This window comes from Asterias amurensis, chromosome 4, assembly GCF_032118995.1.
Source record: "Asterias amurensis chromosome 4, ASM3211899v1".
Lineage (NCBI taxonomy): Eukaryota > Metazoa > Echinodermata > Asteroidea > Forcipulatida > Asteriidae > Asterias > Asterias amurensis.
In genome coordinates, this window is record NC_092651.1 from 3,783,833 (window position 1) to 3,802,602 (window position 18,770).

General features: G+C 39.0%; 2 protein-coding genes across 5 annotated transcripts in view; one reads left to right on the forward strand and one right to left on the reverse strand.

Moving 5' to 3' along the window:
• The window catches only part of LOC139935899 (aminoacyl tRNA synthase complex-interacting multifunctional protein 1-like), a 137,525-nt gene that overhangs the window by 69,555 nt on the left and 49,200 nt on the right, over nucleotides 1-18,770 (reverse strand). The window contains exons 2-4 of the mRNA XM_071930523.1: nucleotides 18,261-18,354; nucleotides 9,554-9,659; nucleotides 6,692-6,786 (exon numbers count right to left, since the gene is read on the reverse strand). The gene's annotated coding sequence lies outside the window, so the exon portion shown is untranslated. The remainder of the gene's footprint in view (nucleotides 1-6,691; nucleotides 6,787-9,553; nucleotides 9,660-18,260; nucleotides 18,355-18,770) is intronic.
• Nucleotides 1-18,770, forward strand: part of LOC139935897 (gastrin-releasing peptide receptor-like) — a 57,127-nt gene that overhangs the window by 33,864 nt on the left and 4,493 nt on the right. For 2 of the 4 annotated variants that reach the window (XM_071930518.1, XM_071930517.1), the window contains exons 2-5: nucleotides 603-683; nucleotides 7,855-7,953; nucleotides 10,768-10,826; nucleotides 15,617-15,675. Coding sequence is in view for 1 of the 4 variants with exons in the window: in XM_071930516.1 (XP_071786617.1) it covers nucleotides 11,874-13,013 (1,140 nt within the window). In the remaining 3 variants the exon portion in view is untranslated. Of the gene's footprint in view, nucleotides 1-602; nucleotides 684-7,854; nucleotides 7,954-10,767; nucleotides 18,350-18,770 lie in introns of those variants that run through there. The other 2 variants (XM_071930519.1, XM_071930516.1) reach the window with 2 other exon arrangements.

Here is an 18,770-nt window from a genome sequence, read left to right on the forward strand (position 1 = left end):
ACAAGAGAATAACGAATTATTACAAAGCTTATGGCCTGAAGTCTTTTAAAGACAGTGGACACTATTGGTAATTGTCAAAGACCAGTCTTCTCATTTGGTGTATGTCAACATATGCATGAAATAACAAACCTGTGAAAATTTGAGCTCAATTGGTCGTTGAAGTTGCGAGATAATAATGAAAGAAAAAACACCCTTGTCACACGAAGTTGTGTGCGTTTAGATGGTTGATTTTGAGACGTCAAGTTCTAAACTTGAGGTCTCGAAATCAAATTCGTGGAAAATTACTTCTTTCTCGAAAACTACTCCACTTCAGAGGGAGCCGTTTCTCACAATGTTTTATACTACCAACCTCTCCCCATTACTCATTACCAAGTAAGGTTTTATGCTAATAATTGTTTTGAGTAATTACCAATAGTGTTCACTGCCTTTAATAACTTTGAGTTAGAAATTACGTTACTTATAGGGAGCCGTTTCTCACAAGGAGCAGCTCTCCATTACTCGTTACCAAGTAAGTTTTTCTGCTAACAATTATTTTGAGTGATATACCAATAGTGACCACTGCCTTTAAGTTCAAACGAGTTGTTTTTGTTTCTTAATTTCAGAGTACGACTGTGGCCGACCGAGTAATTCACAAAGAACGAGGGACTGATATGTTCTGGACTTTCGCTTGTGCGACGGTATAGGTAATACTTTTTTAATTTCTTTGTTTTATATGCAAATCGCCAGACACACAAGGCCTGAAGGCCACCTTGAGGTGTGGGCTACATTCTTTTTCAAGGGGCCGTTGCCACAAACTCCTGGGGCTGAAACAGGGCTACCCCTTTACAGTCAATATGGACGTAGTCTTGGGTATCATCCATCAGAAGCCTGGCTGGTAGAGCAGAAATCACCACCTCCACAACTTTTACTAAGCAGTCATGGTTAAGTGTCTTGCTTAAGGACACAATTGTCACGACTGGGACTCGAACCCACACTCTGCCGATTAGAAACACCGGAGTTTGAACCGGGTTCTCTTAACCGCTAAGAAATGAAAAGCAATTTCCATAACGACCAATACGCAAATAATTCACTAACCTACATGTGAGCCGTGTGAGGCAACCATCAAACATTTACATCAAAATTCTGCAATTTAGATTTATGGTTAAACGAGCGAAAATTAATTGTAATTCTCACGGCACGGGAAACGGTTCAATAGCCACACTCTATAATGCAGGAAACGTGAGCTGTCTCATACTGCGATATTTCAATTCAATTACAGGTAATAGGAATTACATATTTTTCTATTCATATCTCCACGTAGTCCGTCCGCTCCAGGTTTCTGATTGAACAGTCACACGCACGTTATACAGAGGTCTGCATCTATTAAAATCATTGCCAGAATAACACGTATGTCAGAATAACATCATATGATAGAATGTAAAACCTGATGTTTTATTCTCCGATGCATGCCGTTTTACCGACTTGAGCAACGACAAACACAAAATTGGAAACGATCAATTGAGATCTGTTGATAGTATAATAAAACATTGCGAGAAACGATTCCCTCTGAAGTAACGTAGTTTTTTTGAGGAAGAAGTAATTTCTCACCCAAATATTTAATTAAAGTCACCTGGAAATAGAATTTTTTTTTCTTTCAAACATAAGAGTATATGCTTACGAACAATAAAACAATTTTTTTAGTAATTGTTTGTCACGATTTATATGTTTAAAAAATATATAAAGTTGTTTGGGGGCTGACTCCGCCTACCCCTTTTGTGACGTAAATCGAGGCAGACTTTGCCTGCAATGCGTATAGTAAACACACGTGCAAAGTACACGTACGTCCAAGTCGTGAGTTGGTACATTTCAAAAAGTGTTTTTCTGCATTCAGCAGCAATACACCTGGTCGGCATTGCCGGGAAAAAACCTTTTTTTTTTTTTTTTTTGAAACGTACAAACTCACGACTTGGTCCGTACATGTACTTTGCAATTGTGTTTACTCTACGCATTACAGGCAAAGTCTGCCTCGATTTACGTCACGAACAGCGCCCTCTCGGGTCGGGGTCTACTCTTAAATTTGTAAATAACATAAGAACTGATTTTTTAAAACCTTAGTTAACTGTTTATTCACATTCCACTCATCAAAACACATATATTAGTGACAAAAGCTTTATTTTGAAAAAATACCACTTCCAGGTGACTTTAAACTTCAGGCTGAAGTCTTTCATATAGGCATCTGAAAGCACACAGATTTGTGTAACAATGGTATTTTTTCTTTCATCACTCTCTAGCGACTCTGATGACCAATCGAGTCCAAATTGTCACAGGTTTGTTATTTTATGCACATGTTAGGATACACCAAGTGAAAATATCGGTCTTTGACAATTTACCAAACGTGTCTATGGGTCGATTTCACAAAGAACGTAGTCCTACTCCGCGGTAGTGAAGTTAAGCTAAAGTAGCGGTCCAGACCAATTAACCTCCTTCGCCCAAGAAGAAGTAAAATAGCAGGACAGCTTTTTTTCAGAACTGAGAATCTCCCGAAATCCGACAATCTACTCCACGGTTGTATAATATAAAGCAAGACAAGCTCTCAAAAGAACATAATCTACCTAAGACATACAAATAATGCTACCGAAAACCAAACAAATATATATTGATATCTCACCACGGCAACTATGCAAAACAAGTTAGTATTGGGCAATATTATGACCTGCAGTTATTTAAAGGAGCACATAGTATATTCACCTTTAGAATTCCGGAATACATTGAGGGCAAATCCCCTTTATTGGAAATCTGATATTATATTTATTTATAGAGAACTTTCTAAACATCCTTTGTCCTCGCCACTTCACTCCTATTGGTTCATAGCCACCAATATTGTTTCTGAAATGGAAACTTTGATTGGCTGTTATTTTCCCGCTTCTTTCTGGATCCTTGCCTTAATCCCTTTCCCCCTCTCTTTTTCTATAACTGGATATGTATTTGTTTGTACTTGTTTTATGCCTCTGAAGAAGATCCGGATTGGATCGAAAGCTAAGGCCATCTACCCTATTCATTATATTTACAGAGAACTGATACATTGAATGTCAATGACCCATGAGTACAATATTCTTGCACAGTATGTTTGGACAAACAGCTTTTTTTTCGGACCTCAAGGGGAACAAATAATTTGCTTGTTAGACATTATAATATTATCAATGATAAAATAAAGGCCATTCACCCACCCCACCCCAAAATAAATAAAATAAAATAAATATACAAACAAATAAATTAAAAACATTACAAATTGAAAAATAAACAAATAAATAAAAATCCATTAAAGTACACGACTGGAGATGTTTTATTATTCATAAAATAAGATTCTGGTACACTAACACACAAATAAAGTTACTAGAAATCTTGCACAATTTGCCTTTTAAGAAATGCTCTGTAATGCAGTCTTATTATCAAAAGGTTTAAGAATCTGTGGGCTGACAACCCTCCCTCGATCAACAACACGAACAAAACAAAGACCAAGAAACATAAGGCCGATTTAACACGAGACATTTTACAGGCAGCCAGTTCCAGGCAATCTCAAAGAAGAAAAGGCATTCACATTTGAATGTTCGCATTTTGTTCTTAAAGACACTGGACACATTTGGTAATTGTCAAAGACCAGTCTTCTCACTTGGTGTATCTCAACGTGTGCATAAAATAACGAACCTGTGAAAATTCGGGCACGATTGGTCGTCGGATAACTATGAAAGAAAAAACACCCTTGTCACACGAAGTTGTGTGCTTTCAGACGCTTGATTTCGAGACCTCAAATTCTAAATCTGAGGTCTCGAAATCACGTTCGTGGAAAATTACTTCTTTCTCGAAAACTACGTCACTTCAGAGGGAGCTGTTTCTCGCAATGGTTTACACTATATCAACCTCTTCCCATTACTCGTTACCAAGTGAGGGTTTATGCTAATAATTATTTTGAGTAATTACAAATCATGTCCACTGCCTTTAAGGATCGTAAAGACCTTGTTCGCAGAATGACACATGTGCTACTAAAGTGCCAATTTAACACAGTTTGTCTCAATAGTCCTGCCTTACGTATTGAAGGGAACATTGATTTAATTAAGTTGGTTGCGGCTTGCACAGGCTGGTATTGACGCTGGGGTGTATCTTTCAATTCTACACGCGGTATGGTCAAAGTTTTCTTGGCGTTATCTTGGCGTTGTATACGTCAATTATGGATTTTAAGAGAGCTCACGCTTCGAAACACTTTAATTAAAATTATTAAATCATTGCATGCCGACTGAATTGGAACATCCGTTAAAGGCGCTGCACAACATTGGCAATCTCAAGATAATTGTTAGAATAAAAACTTACTTGGTAATGAGCAATGGAGAGCTGTTGATAGTATAAAACATAGGCAACGGCTCCATATTACACCATGATCTTTATTCACATCGAGTTGGATTTCACTGTCATGATCAAACAGGTATCTCATCATTCTTAAAGACACTGGACACTATTTGTAATTGTCAAAGACCAGTCTTCTCACTTGCTGCATCTCATTATAGGCATAAACTAACAAACCTGTGAAAATTTGAGCTCAATCGGTCATCGAAGTTGCGAGATAATAATGAAAGAAAAAACACCCTTGTCACACGGAGTTGTGTGCTTTCACATGCTTGATTTCGAGACCTCAAATTCTAAATCTGAGGTCTCGAAATCAAATTCGTGGAAAATTACTTCTTTCTCAAAAAGTACTCCGCTTCAGAGGGAGCCGTTTCTCACAATGTTTTATACTTTCAACCTCTCCCCATTACTCGTTACTAAGTACGGTTTTATGCTTATATAATTATTTTGAGTAATTACCAATAGTGTTACACTGCCTTTAAAATCACGTGTCATTCTCACTAAAAAAATGGTTCATTGATCGTTCAACCAATGACACGTTTTACATTTTTATGGAAATTTAAATAACGGCAATAAGTTACAACTTCTTTGAAAAACAGCGAACCTTCGTAGCAGGAAACGTGCATCCTGTTTGCAATTCGATTCTTGATTTAGTTCCCGAGAGATTGTAACTCAATAATGCTGTGTGTTAACCTTAGGGAAAGAATGCAATGAGATATGGCCCCTTTTTGACTTCAATTTGAGTTTTTGTGCAGCCTGCTTAAAAAAAAATGTGTCACGTTTGATTGATTTAGCCACTGGAGAAAGGCAAAATAGATTATCTTTCCTTTTCTCTGAAATTTACTTTAATTATTCCATTTATGAATAAATGTATTAATGTGCCCTGATTGTGGAGCGGATCACTTGGGCTGGCGCCCATGGTACATGACGTCACCACGATAGGGTGAGTTATCGTTCGATTAGCTCTTGTCAGGGGCTCACCAAAAGGAGCACACCGGGGTCGCCATGGGGAAGCTAATCGAACGCACTCAAAACATCTTGTGGTGCCGTTACGACCAGTATGACACACGGTATTAAAGGCAGTGGACACTATTGGTAATTACTCAAAATAATTATAGCACAAAACCTTTCTTTGTGACGAGAAGTGGGGAGAGGTTGATGGTATAAAACATTGTGAGAAACGGTCCCCTCTGAAGTGCCATAGTTTTTGAGAATGAAGTAATTTTCCACGAATTTGATTTCGAGATCTCAGATTGAGAACTTGAGGTCTCGAAATCAACCATCTAAACTTCGAAGACCGACTGAGCTAAAATTTTCACAGGTTACTTATTTTATGCACATGTTGAGATACACCAACTGTGAAGGCATAGTCTTCGACAATTACCAATAGTGTCCACTGCCTTTAAGATCCGCGAGTTCGAAATAGGCATATTTTGCACATGCGAAATACAATACATTTGAACCAACTCTCTGAGTTTCAAAGCCACTAAACAGGACGATATATTTGTCAGTTTCGTTGCATATAATGGAACCATTTTCTCTCAGACTTGATACATTTCAGAAAACCAAAATAACCGCTGCATTGAAACAGTCTTTAAATAACAATTGAGCAAAACCAAAGTTCCAAAATTACGAATTTAGCCCCTCTTGGCGTAAATGCTTTGCAGCACCAATCGCCTCCTAACAACCCTTCATTTCCCTTCATCATTATTAGATTTTCCTAAATTTTCGTCGGGCTACAGCGCTATATATTGATACGTCGTACACAAACCTAATAACTGGCCGTGCAATAAAAACCTAATAAACAGTGCAATAAATATGATACCCACCAACTTCATATATGTAAAAATCAGGGGAGCTATTTTCAGGTCCCTTTAAATCAATTACCTGCCCCTTCATTCTCTCACACCTGTCACCCCAGGCATCGCAAGTAAGAATGACTCTCTAATTTAATGACTGAATCGAAGGTAGATTTTCACACCACTTTTGATGCGTACTACATCACGTAAGAGACCACGCGTCACGTTTCAAAGCTCCCATTTGGAACATTTTTCATTAGGCAAATGGGATTGCTTCGTTCAAGACCTCAAAAGGTAACAAGGTTTTAAAACTTTGACAGATGATATTGATGAAAGGAGGTTCCACGATCCTCTCCGTTTGGAACTCGTTTGAAACTGATATCACTATGTATCAATTAGCAGGGCCAGGTTTAATTCTCCTCTTTTGTAACACCTCAAATTCCTTCTTGGGTGAGCGTCACTTGGGGTTTTGGGAGGAGCGTAGCAAATGAAATAGCGTAAAACGCTGGACTTACCAGACCGTCCCCTAGTCATCATTCACGGTATGGCGCGTGTCGTCCAACACGGTCCATTCAAACTGTCCGCCATGCGTTTCCGGCATGTTCCGTATCTGATGGGAAAACACACACAAAAAGGAACTGTGAAAAACTATAAACACACACAAAAAGGAACTGTGAAAACTAATTTTTTGGGGGTATCAAAATCCAGGAATTGCCCTCGCCTATCCATCTATCAAAAAGCTGAATTGATTTTCTCAAAGAGACAATTGAGAACACGTTGTTAAATTCTCTGGAGTCGTTTGACGGATGAATCGGTTCTGACCGAGGGGAGAAAACGTGTGACAAACCTCTTAGCGTCTCAATAAAACACAATCGGTGTCATATGTAAAATCTAATGAAACATTTTGTCAATCCCTTCGAGGAAGGGGTTACAATTTGAACTTAATCAGTTTTAACGGCTTCTAGTCACCGTCACTCGATGTATCTCTTAAAGACAGTGGACACTATTGGTAATTGTCAAAGACCAGTCTTCTCACTTGGTGTATCTGAACATAAGCATGAAATAACAAACCTGTGAAAATTTGAGCTCAATTGGTCGTCGAAGTTGCGAGAAGTAATGAAAGAAAAAACACCCTTGTCACACGAAGTTGTGTGCGTGTAGATGGTTGATTTCGAGACCTCAAGTTCTAAACTTGAGGTCTCGAAATCAAATTCGTGGAAAATTACTTCTTTCTCGAAAACTACTCCACTTCAGAGGAAGCCGTTTCTCACAATGTTTTATACTACCAACCTCTCCCCATTACTCGTTACCAAGTAAGGTTTCGTGCTAATAACTATTTTGAGTAATTACCAATAGTGTCCACTGCCTTTAATACTTGTGGTTTTAGATGGATTGCACATAGCGTTATCTGAAGTAACGTAGTTGTTTAGAAAGGTGTAATTTCTCACTCAAATATTAAAAGACTTCAGGCCTGAAGCCTTTTTAGAAATCTGAAAGCACACAACATTTCTGCAACAAGGGTTTTTTGTCTTGCAACTTCGATGACCAAATGAAATACAAAACGTTAACCCCCATCAAATAACTTGGGGCTGAACAAAAATACACCAAGTCTGTTTCAGTTTCACTTGTGGTTTAAAACTTGATATTTTAAACGTGTTTTCTTTTTTTTCTTTTTCAGATTGACATTTAGTTTCACAACTTCATTTCCATCTGTAAGGTTACTGTCCACACCAAAAGCTTCTACTTTGTAGCGAGTGAGCAAATCAATTTATAGAAGGTAGGTATTAAAGGAACACGTTGCCTTGGATCGGTCGAGTTGGTCTTTGAAAAGCGTTCTGCAACCGTTTGTTGTAAAATGTATATGGTTAGAAAGATATTGTAAAAGTATAATACAATGATCTACACAAATATGCCTCGAGATTGCGTGGTTTTCTGTTTACCCTGTCGACTAACACGGTCGGCCATTTATGGGAGTCAATTGACTCCCATAATGGCCGACCGTATTAGTTCGCGACGTAAAAGAAAAACCGTGCAATTTCGAGTGATACTTGTGTGGATCATTATATTCTACTTTTACAATATATTTCTAACCATATACATTTCATAACAAACGGTTTCAAACGCTTTTATTAGACCAACTCGTCCGATCCAAGGCAGTGTACTCCTATAATGTTTAAAGGCACTGCCGTCGATTTCACCAATCTCTTCCTAACTTGGGATTAATTCTTAGGACGAGTTATCCGTGATTGAACCAATCCTAAAGGCACGGTCACACAGGCCCCGATAACGAGAACGAAAACGAGAACGATTAAAAATGCACGCCCTCGATTGGTTGGATAAGCGCGTATATTCTGCGTGGAGCAATTCAACCAATCGAGGGCGCGTGCATTTCTATCGTCCTCGTTTTCGTTCTCGTTACCGGGGCCTGCGTGCCCGGGCCTTTAGGACGGGGGCCTGTGTGACCGGGCCTTTAGAACGGGGGGGGGGGTGTGACCGGGTCTTTAGGACGGGGGGGCCTGTGTGCCCGGGCCTTCAGGACGGGGGGGGGGGGGCCTGTGTGACCGGGCCTTTAGGAGGGGGGGCCTGTGTGACCGGGCCTTTAGGATGGGGGACCTGTGTGACCAGGCCTTTAGGATAGGACGAGTTACACCCCGGCTCAAGTCTCACTTTGGAATTGAACCTTACATGCCTGGAGTTTCATCTTTGAAAGGGCAAGGCAATTTTTTCGTTTTGCAAAGGGCGTTGGAAAATCTTAAAGTCAATGGGAAACCTTTGAAGAGGCACCAAGGCCAAGACCAGGGGCAACGGAGGCCATGGCGTGTAATTCAAGGCATGTGGTTGATTTCACAAAGAGTTTTAACTCAAATCAGCACGAGTTACTCCTTGTCCTAACTTAGGACTAACCATAACCTATTATAGTCCTAAGTTGGGAATAGTCTTAACTCTTTGTGAAATCGATCCATGACCTTAAAGGGACATGTTGCCTTGGATATGGCGAGTTGGTCTATGAAAAGCGTTTGAAAACAGTTCATTATGAAGTGCATGTGGTTAGAAAGATGTTTTAAAAGTAGAGTACAGTGATCCACACAAAACGCCTCAAAATTGCGTGGTTTTCCTTAACACGTCGTGAACCAACACGGCACGCCATTTCACAAAATGGCCGACCGTGTTAGTTCGCAAAATGAAAGGAAAACAACGCAATTTTGAGTAATTTGTTTGTGTGGATCATTATTTTACCTTTAAAACATCTTTCCTACCATATGCATTTCATAACGGTTTTAAACACTTTTCATAGACCAACCCGCCCTATCCAAGGCAACGTGTCTCTTTAATACAATGTTCAAGTACGCATTGTGAATTGCATGTGCAGCTCCTACCTGCATTCCACGTGAATTGTGTTTAATAGTCACCATCTATCCGGAGGCAGCTGACGGAATGTTGGTTCCTCCACTACATGTTTAGAAATCCTTTGCTTTCAAGCACCTGAAATGAAAAATTGGATTTAATATAAAAACTTCAAGAAAGTTCTTGTTTTGGTAACAACAGTGCAAAATATTATATGTCCGATATTAAAGAGGGGCTCGAAGGTCAACTTCACTTTTTTTTTAATCCATGCATTTTCCAGAGTTCTTATGAAATGGAAAACAAAATTACAAGTATCTCGTTTCTCCTGAAGACGAGCAGAGTGTAGTGATCGAAACGTCGAGACCACATGGGCTCTTTTCAGAGCCAGCACTCCCACAAAAGATATATTATACATGGTTGTACCCGCAAGTTTACTATTCAGTATTTGTAGTTACTTTTTATCTCTAACTTCAGGTTAAAACGTGCAGTGTGGATTGCACTGTTTTTCATGCCTTTCAAATGAAATTGGGCCTGTGTGTAATTTTGATTGCTACATTCAAAAAACAAAAAACAAATGCAGTATATCTGACTGTACTATACTCTCCAGAGGGTCTGTTATGAAATTTATAATCAATGAGCTTCCAGATTGAAATTCAAATCATGTGCTATAGAAACGTGTACCATGTATGAGTGGTTTACAAGAACATGTTAAAGGCAGTGGACACTATTGGTTATTACTCAAAATAATTATCAGCATAAAACCTCACTTGGTAACGAGTAATGGGGAGAGGTTGATAGTATAAAACATTGTGAGAAACGGCTCCCTCTGAAGTAATGTAGTTTTTGAGAAAGAAGTAATTTTCCACGAATTTGATTTCAAGACCTCAGATTTAGAATTTGAAGTCTCGAAATCAAGCATCTGAAAGCACACGACTTCGTGTGACAAGGGTGTTTTTTTCTTTCATTATTATCTCGCAACTTCGACGACCGATTGAGCTCAAATTTTCACAGGTTTGTTATTTTATGCATATGTTGAGATACACCAACTGTGAAGGCTAGTCTTTGACAATTACCAATAGTGTCCACTGCCTTTAACATACCAAAGTAACTAAGAAATGTTAACGTCCTTTTACAGACATTGTAGGTTAAATAGTTCTCAAAATGCGAAGTATCGTCCCCGATCATCCTTTCGAATAAAATTCGCTTAAAACCCTTTCACTACTTATGACTTTTTTCTCTTCAACAGAAACTCTTTTCTGGATGAACAAGGCGACCCTGTTTCGTCTGTGACAGTGCGTACTGAAGGTATAGAGACAACCGCTGTTTTTCTGGCTGTTTTTTTTTAAATCTCTACTCATCGCCACATAGATGTTCATTTAACACAGCACCAGTGCCGAATTTCATAGAGCTGCTTAAGCAAAACATTATTGCTTAACAATTGTCTGCTAAGCAGAACTGAACAGAGCAGTCACATAGATGTTCCTTCAACACAGTACCAGTGCCCAATTTCATAGAGCTGCTTAAGCAAAACATTATTGCTTAACAATTGTCTGCTAAGCACAACTGAACAGAGCAGTCACATAGCTGCTCCTTCAACACAGCACCAGTGCAGAATTTCATAGAGCTGCCTTAGCTGAGCATCTTGCTTAACAATTGTCTGCTAAGCAGAACTAAGCAGGATATCAATCACAACTTGTGCATGGTAACCATATTCTAGTAAGTGACATTTTATTGTGCTGAGCTACTTTGTTGTGCTTAAGCAGCTCTTTGAAATGTGCGGCTGGCCTTAGAACATCCGCAAAGTACCCAACGACTAATAATTGTTAAAATAATAACTGGGTAATATTGATAAATATTTTGTGATTTGCAAACACCAAACACGACACTACAAACAAGGACCGTCTGATTGGGGTTTGAACCACATGTGTGGACACACTCTTACGAACACCATTTCTGTAAATTGATGGTAAATTTATTGTTCTCTGTTAAACCCATCCTTTTCAAATTGTTCCCCTGACGATGACTAGAGCAAGCTAGTCGAAACGTTGAGACTAATAAGAATTCACTCCGTGGTAGTGTAGTTAATAACGATCCTCTATAAGCTATAGACCCGGTCGATGTTCATACCTTACGCTCAGGTAGTAGTTTAAAAGCAAGACAGTTCTTTTCAGAACTAAGAAGTCTCCCAACAATCCAAAAATCTACTCCGAAGTAGAATATAAAGCAAGACAGTTCTCTAAAGAACAAAATCTACCCTGCAAGTAGAAACACACATGGTGTTACCGCAAACCAAATATTCTAGTGTTTCCATTTAGCTGTTGGTCATAGCAAGTACACTCAAACAAATTCACTATGGTTGATTGTATGGACGGCATAGATGCCACTAATTGTACAGATGACAGTCATTGCTATGGTGGAGATGAACCTGATGTTGTCAAAGCTGGGCCTATCGTCCGCGATGTGATCTTTCTGATCATCGGGATTATAGGTAACTTTTGCCTCCTTACGATCATCTTCAAAAAAATGCACTCAGTTCCAAACTATCTCATTGCCAACCTAACCGTTGTGGACACGGGTTTTTTACTTATGTACATATCTGGCCAGATCGTAGGCAACTTGGGCGCAGATCGCAAGAACTTTGCCTTTATCCGGAGCGACCTCGCCTGCAAAGTTTTTGAGTATTTCAAGTTAGTGTTTATGGGCGTTTCCATTCTTACGCTGACAGCATTGAGCGTTGATCGTTATTTAGCGGTATCGAAGCCTTTAGCATTTAGGAGTGTGCGAAGCGGACGGCAGAGGTTATGCGCTGTGATATCAGGTATAGCTATAATCTGGATGGGTGCATTTGCTGTCTCTTCCCCTAACTTGATCATGGCTGAACACATGAATAGCACATATGATTGCTATGTGTATGCTTTTCATGACAACTTCGCGCTGTATGTATACAGCTCGGCAGCGTTGTACTTAGTGGCACCAACGTGTATCATAGTATTCAGCTATTGCTGTATGGCGAGAAGTCTGCTTAAAAGGAACGATCTTTTAGCGAGCGGAGCGGGGAATTCGAGAGCGTCCTCGCGGCAGCGTCACCAGCGAGTGCGTCTAGCCGTTGCTGTTATCATAATCGTTATTGTGTTTGTGGCAACGTGGAGCACATACTACATAACTGAACTCCTACGCCACAAAGAAGTCCATGTTTATAGGGAATGCTGTTGTTTTAAGTTGCACACTTGGTTCAATGTGTTACACGATATGGCAACAATATTATTACGGATTAATCCGGTAATTAATCCAATTATTTTGTTCACAGTCAGCTCGTCGCATAGATACTACGCCAGACAAATATTCTGTTGGTGTCTTCCAGACAAATCGAAAAAACACAAGTATGGTAAAAGCATTCCCATGACTACTAATAGCACGGGTGAAAGCCGATTTCACAAAAATAGCGAAACCCAAAAGACCAGGCGAGAAATGCAAGTTTACCATTGCCTATAGAACTTGTTTTAAACACTTAAAACAATCAATGTTTTCTATCGAGTTGGCTGCAATGAATAAGACAATGTTTGACTTTAAGTTTACTATTAAAACTGATTTATTTGGTGTACATCAAGTGATTTTGAGGTATGATACACGGACACAATACTATGACACTATTAGGTTTGTTGGTGTATACACCCAAACCGAAACAGTGTGTTCCTATAGTGATCACATAATCTCAAAATGCTTATAGTCCCCTTGCACAACGCGGAATTAAACTCAGAACAATGCGCGTCTACCATTACCATCAATTTGAGAGTCAGCTCCTTTGCAGTCTCGCTAGATCATGAGCCATTTTGATGTTGGACGCAATAGTGTGAAACTATAATCAAACCAAACAATGCACTCCTCTGGTTTCCATCATACTTCAAAAGGCTTAATGGGCAGTGCGCTGTATCGGCTGCTAACTCTGTGTACGTCTCTCGAGCAATGCATCCTTGAAACAAAAAAGAAAATGGCGCGGCGAGATCGTACACCACTTGAAAAGAGGTTGCTTCCTGTGTGTATATTTGTGCACGATTTTTACTCCCAAAATGGCGAGCGGGATATGTGCGCTGCGCGTTGTGCAAGGGGTTGCTACCAATCGTCTGCTGCTAAAGTGGACCATTTATGTATTGCATGGTGTAAAGATTCATATTGTATACCAATTTAAAGGCACTGGGACTGGACACCTTTGGTAATTGTCAAAGACCATGGACCAATTTCAAGGATCTGCTTACCGTAAGCACAGAATCGGCGCTTACGGAGGCAGGGAATTCTGTGCCTACGGCAAGCGTATTTCACGGGTTAGCGGCGAATTTTGGCTTCTGCGCATGCGTACTCCACGTTACTAGGCATTCTACGCTTACAAGGCTATATAGCGCAGAAATTCGGCGCTTGCACGTCAAGCGGGGAATCGTCATCGTAAGCGCAGAATTCGGCGGTAAGCAGAGCCATGAAATTGGGCCCATGTATTATCACTTGGTGTATCCCAAGATATGCATAAAGTATCAAACCTGTGAAAATTTGAGCTCAGTATTGATCATCAAAGTTGCAAGAAAATACTGAACGAATGAACACCCTTGTTGCACAAATTTATGTGCTTTCAGATGCTTAAAAATGCCTAAAAAGGCTTCAGGCCTGAAGTATTTTATTATTTGGGTAAAAAAATACCTCTTCTCAAAAACCGCGTTACTTCAGAGGGAGCCATTTCTCACAATATGTTAACCTATAGTAGCTCTCCATTACTCGTTACCAAGTACGTTTTGGCCAACAATTATTTTGAGTAGTTACAAATAGTGTCCACTGCCTTTAAACTATAGTAGCTCTCCATTACTCGTTACCAAGTACGTTTTGGCTAATAATTATTTTGAGTAATTACAAATAGTGTCCACTGCCTTTAAACTATAGTAGCTCTCCATTACTCGTTACCAAGTACGTTTTGGCTTACAATTATTTTGAGTAATTACAAAAAGTGTCCAGTGCCTTTAACTAGGTCGTTAAATCACATTTCTACAAACGAACCAGTGTACGGAAACTGAGCTACAGTGCAGGCATTGTTTCTACAACGTTCAATCGTATAAAATAAAGTCTTATATTAGTGGATATTGCAATTGTGCAATTACAAAAAACTTCAGTAAGAAGAATATTTAATCAAACATTTCCAGCTGTTATGTTTACATTTCGTGACATAAAAGTGGAAATTACAACTTTCAGTTTTACCGTTATATTGATTCAAATATGGAGTTTGGTTAATTGTGTCATATATACCGTAGTGTTATAAATAGAGATTTTGTGTGGTAGAAGTGAGACGAAGGTTTAGGCCGTATAAATACCAATTGACTTTCGATTTGTATTTCCAATTTAGACATCTAAGTCAATCAAGGTACAAGGCAACTCTCGATACCTTAAGAAGTTTTTAATTTTGTCAAACGACGTTTGGCCACATTTATAACTATTTTGCCAAAATTTAAAGCGTATAATATAGTGCTTGCAACAATATCGAGTACAATGTTTAGTTTAAAAGTTTGTTTAACTAAAAGTAAATGTTTATATTTACGTAAATATTTACGTAAATATTTGCGTTTGGTCACAAATCGCAGATATCTACGTGAATATCGACGTGAATATTTGCGATTTAGGGAAAAATCCATGAATATTGACGAGAATATTCACGTAAATATACATGTTCAATGTCCCTTCAGGGCCACCATATGAAACTGTTTTTGGAAACTGAAATATAACATGTTTTCAGCTGAGTTTTTCACTTCATGTTTATATTTTGGTAAAGAGTCATTTTCAAGTTGAACTTTCACTTTATAGTTTATACACTCAAAATGTAGATTCGTAACGAATCTACAGTTAAGTGTAGATTCGTAAAAATAATCTACACTTTCACCATTTGAGTGACCTCACATATAGTTTAACCTCGTATATCCCTCATTTTATTGGCCTATAAGGCTGAGTGTCACACACCATTTTGTATAATATAGTCACCGTTTAATAACCATTTTGTAAATATTCTATATTCTTCTGAACTCAAACCACAAACCCGAAACTCTTTAATTCTTCATTCCTTTCAGACGTTTCGTTCCATCTTGCGAGATAATTTAGCCAACTAAGTTCATTGTGGTTCGGCCCGGTAGGTTTTACGTTTTTAATACATTGGTTCAACTGGCCTTGATAATTTAAGGGTCTATGTACTTTTTAGTTGGTTAATGTACTTTTTTCTAACAGAAAACACAATGTTCACAGATTTACATTGAGCTTACACTTTACAGGGGTTTGGGGATGGTGATGGTGGAGGGCTTCCCTTGGAATGTTGCTTGCTGGTGTGCTGTGGTTTTGGGGGGATGGGTGGGACAATGTCGCAGAGTTAGTTTTCGTCTCAGTTTTGGCGTGTAGGCCAGTTATGGGATGTTTTGGGATAATATCAGGGCTGGTTGATGGGTTTTTGCATGCTGAGACGAAATATGTTTTGTGGCTTGTTTTGCTCATTTCTCAGGGGTTGCAGTTCCTCGGTAAGTGGTATTTCGGGGAAGGCTTTCGGCTGTCATTGTCTTCGGGCCCTGTAGGTTTGGTGTGAATCTGTGGACATTTTGAACAAGTACCTTGTGTATATCGTTTGTGTTATTGCTTTTTACTTGCCATCTTTTGCTTAAATTTGTATTGTAGTTTTAGAATGTTTAATGTATAGTAGCCCTGTAGGTTTGGTGTGAATCTGTGGACATTTTGAACAAGTACCTTGTGTATATCGTTTGTGTTATTGCTTTTTACTTGCCATCTTTTGCTTAAATTTGTATTGTAGTTTTAGAATGTTTAATGTATAGTAGCCCTGTAGGTTTGGTGTGAATCTGTGGACATTTTGAACAAGTACCTTGTGTATATCGTTTGTGTTATTGCTTTTTATTTGCCATCTTTTGCTTAAATTTTTACTGCAATTTTAGAATGTTTAATGTATAGTATATAAGTAGGATTTGAAACTTTGCATGGTGGAGATAAGATATAGAAGAGTTTGCGGTAACACCATGTAATAATCATTAAATGAGTTGAGGTGGTTCTGAAAAGAACCGTTGGTTTAGCTCGACGTTTCGATCAGTATGCTCTGATCGTCTTCTGGAGAATGCTTTTCAGAACCACCCCAACTCATTTAGAGATTATTACATGGTGTTACCGCAAACTCTTCTATATGTATAGTATATAAATGTGTATTTTTTATGAGCTAGGTCTGGGAGGGCACATCTTTTTTGATGACAGCTTTTTGACTTTTGCCCTTCCCTGGACGGCCTGTGCTTGTTTTATTGTTTTGCTTGTCCGAAGAATTAAAATAAAAAATAATATACAAGTATTTTCATGCATTTTTGATTCATGTAATCGGATATCTTAAGAAAAAGTTGAGATCAAACTATAAGACACTGGACACATTTTGTTATTGTCAAAGACCTGTATTCTCACTTGGTGTCTCCCAACATATGTATAAACTTACACATTTGTGAGAATTGACCCGGTTTCCGGGTCTCGTTTGCCACGGTGACCCGGAAACTGATGGTTAAAAATGGGAGTTAAAGGAACACGTTGCGTTGGATCGGACGAGTTGGTCTATAAGAAGCGTTTGTAACCATATGTTATAAAATGCGGTTGTTATAAAATTTGAGTCCCATAAATGGCCGACCGTGTAAGTCGACGAGATAAAAGGACACCGTGCAATTTCGAGGCATGTTTGTGTGGATCATTGTACCCCCCCCCCCCCCACAGAAGTGTGGATGGGGTCTGCGAACGAATAGCACGCAGGAGTGTGCGAAGCGGACGGCGCGCTGTGATATAAGGTATAGCTATAATCTAGATAGGTGCATTTGCTGTCTCTACCCCTGGTTGGATCGTGGCTGAACACAGCAATATAACATATGGTTGCTATGTGAGTTCAACTAGTAGATCCGGGTATAATGCACACAGGTCGGCAGCGTTGTACTTAGTGGCACCAACGTGTATCATAGTATTCAGCTACTGCTGTATGGCGAGAAATCTGCTTAAAAGGAACGATCTTTTAGCGAGCGGAGCGGGGAATTCGAGAGCGTCCTCGCGGCAGCGACACCAGCGAGTGCGTTTAGCCGTTGCCGTAATCATCACAATCATTCTGTTTGTGGCAACGTGGAGCACGTATTATATAACTAAATTCCTACGCCACTATAGTCTCCATGTTTATTGGAAATGCGGTTGTCCTGCGTTGCACACTTGGTTCGAGGTGTTACACAATATGGCAACAATATTATTACGGATTAATCCGGTAATTAATCCAATAATTGTGTTCACAGTCCACTCGTCGCATAGATACTACGCCAGACAAATATTCTGTTGGTGCCTTCCAGACAAATCGAAAAAACAAAAATATGGCAAAAGCATTCCTTTGACTACTAGAAAGACGAGCGAAAGCCGGTTTCACAAAATTAGCGAAACCCACATGACGAGGCGAGAAATGCAAGTTTAACATTGCCTTAAGCAAATTGTTCTAAACACTTAACAATCACGGTTTTCTATTTCGAGTTAGCTGCAATGAGTAAGACAATTTGACTCTTCAGTTTACTATTAAAATTGTGATTTACAATGTGTGTACATCAAGTGATTGCAATAAGCCATGTTTTATTTAAATATGGTGGACACAATGCTTTAGCACCGGTTAGATGTTTGGAAAAGTGTATCTGATAAACTCAAACCACACAGTTCACTTACCTAATAGTCCCCTTGCACAACGTGGAACGCACCTCGGATCGTTGCACATATCATTTCGATCAATTTGGGAATCGGGTCCTTTGGTTTCAAGCACCTGAAATGAACAATTGGATTTAATATTCAAACTTGAAGAAATTTCTAGGATTGGTAATAACAGGGCAAAATAAAGTTTATCTGATCTTAAAGGAACATTACAGAATTGGTAAGAAAACGATTCGTGAAGATCACAGATTTACATAAAACTTACACCTTCTAATAATGTATATTTCTGTCTAAAATGTCATATTTGATAAGGAAACAAATCAAACTTATTTCGCGTTTGTAGTTTATCGCTCACTGAGCAGTTAATACTATATTTTTTTTGTTTTTGCACAAATGTCATGCAAAATGTGTAATCGGTTTTACAATATTCTCTCGTGACCCAGATGCCCGGTCAAACTCAAACTTCTACAGGTTTGTAAGTTTATGTATTTGGTGGATTACATAAAGTGCTTACACTGTGCCAGCAAC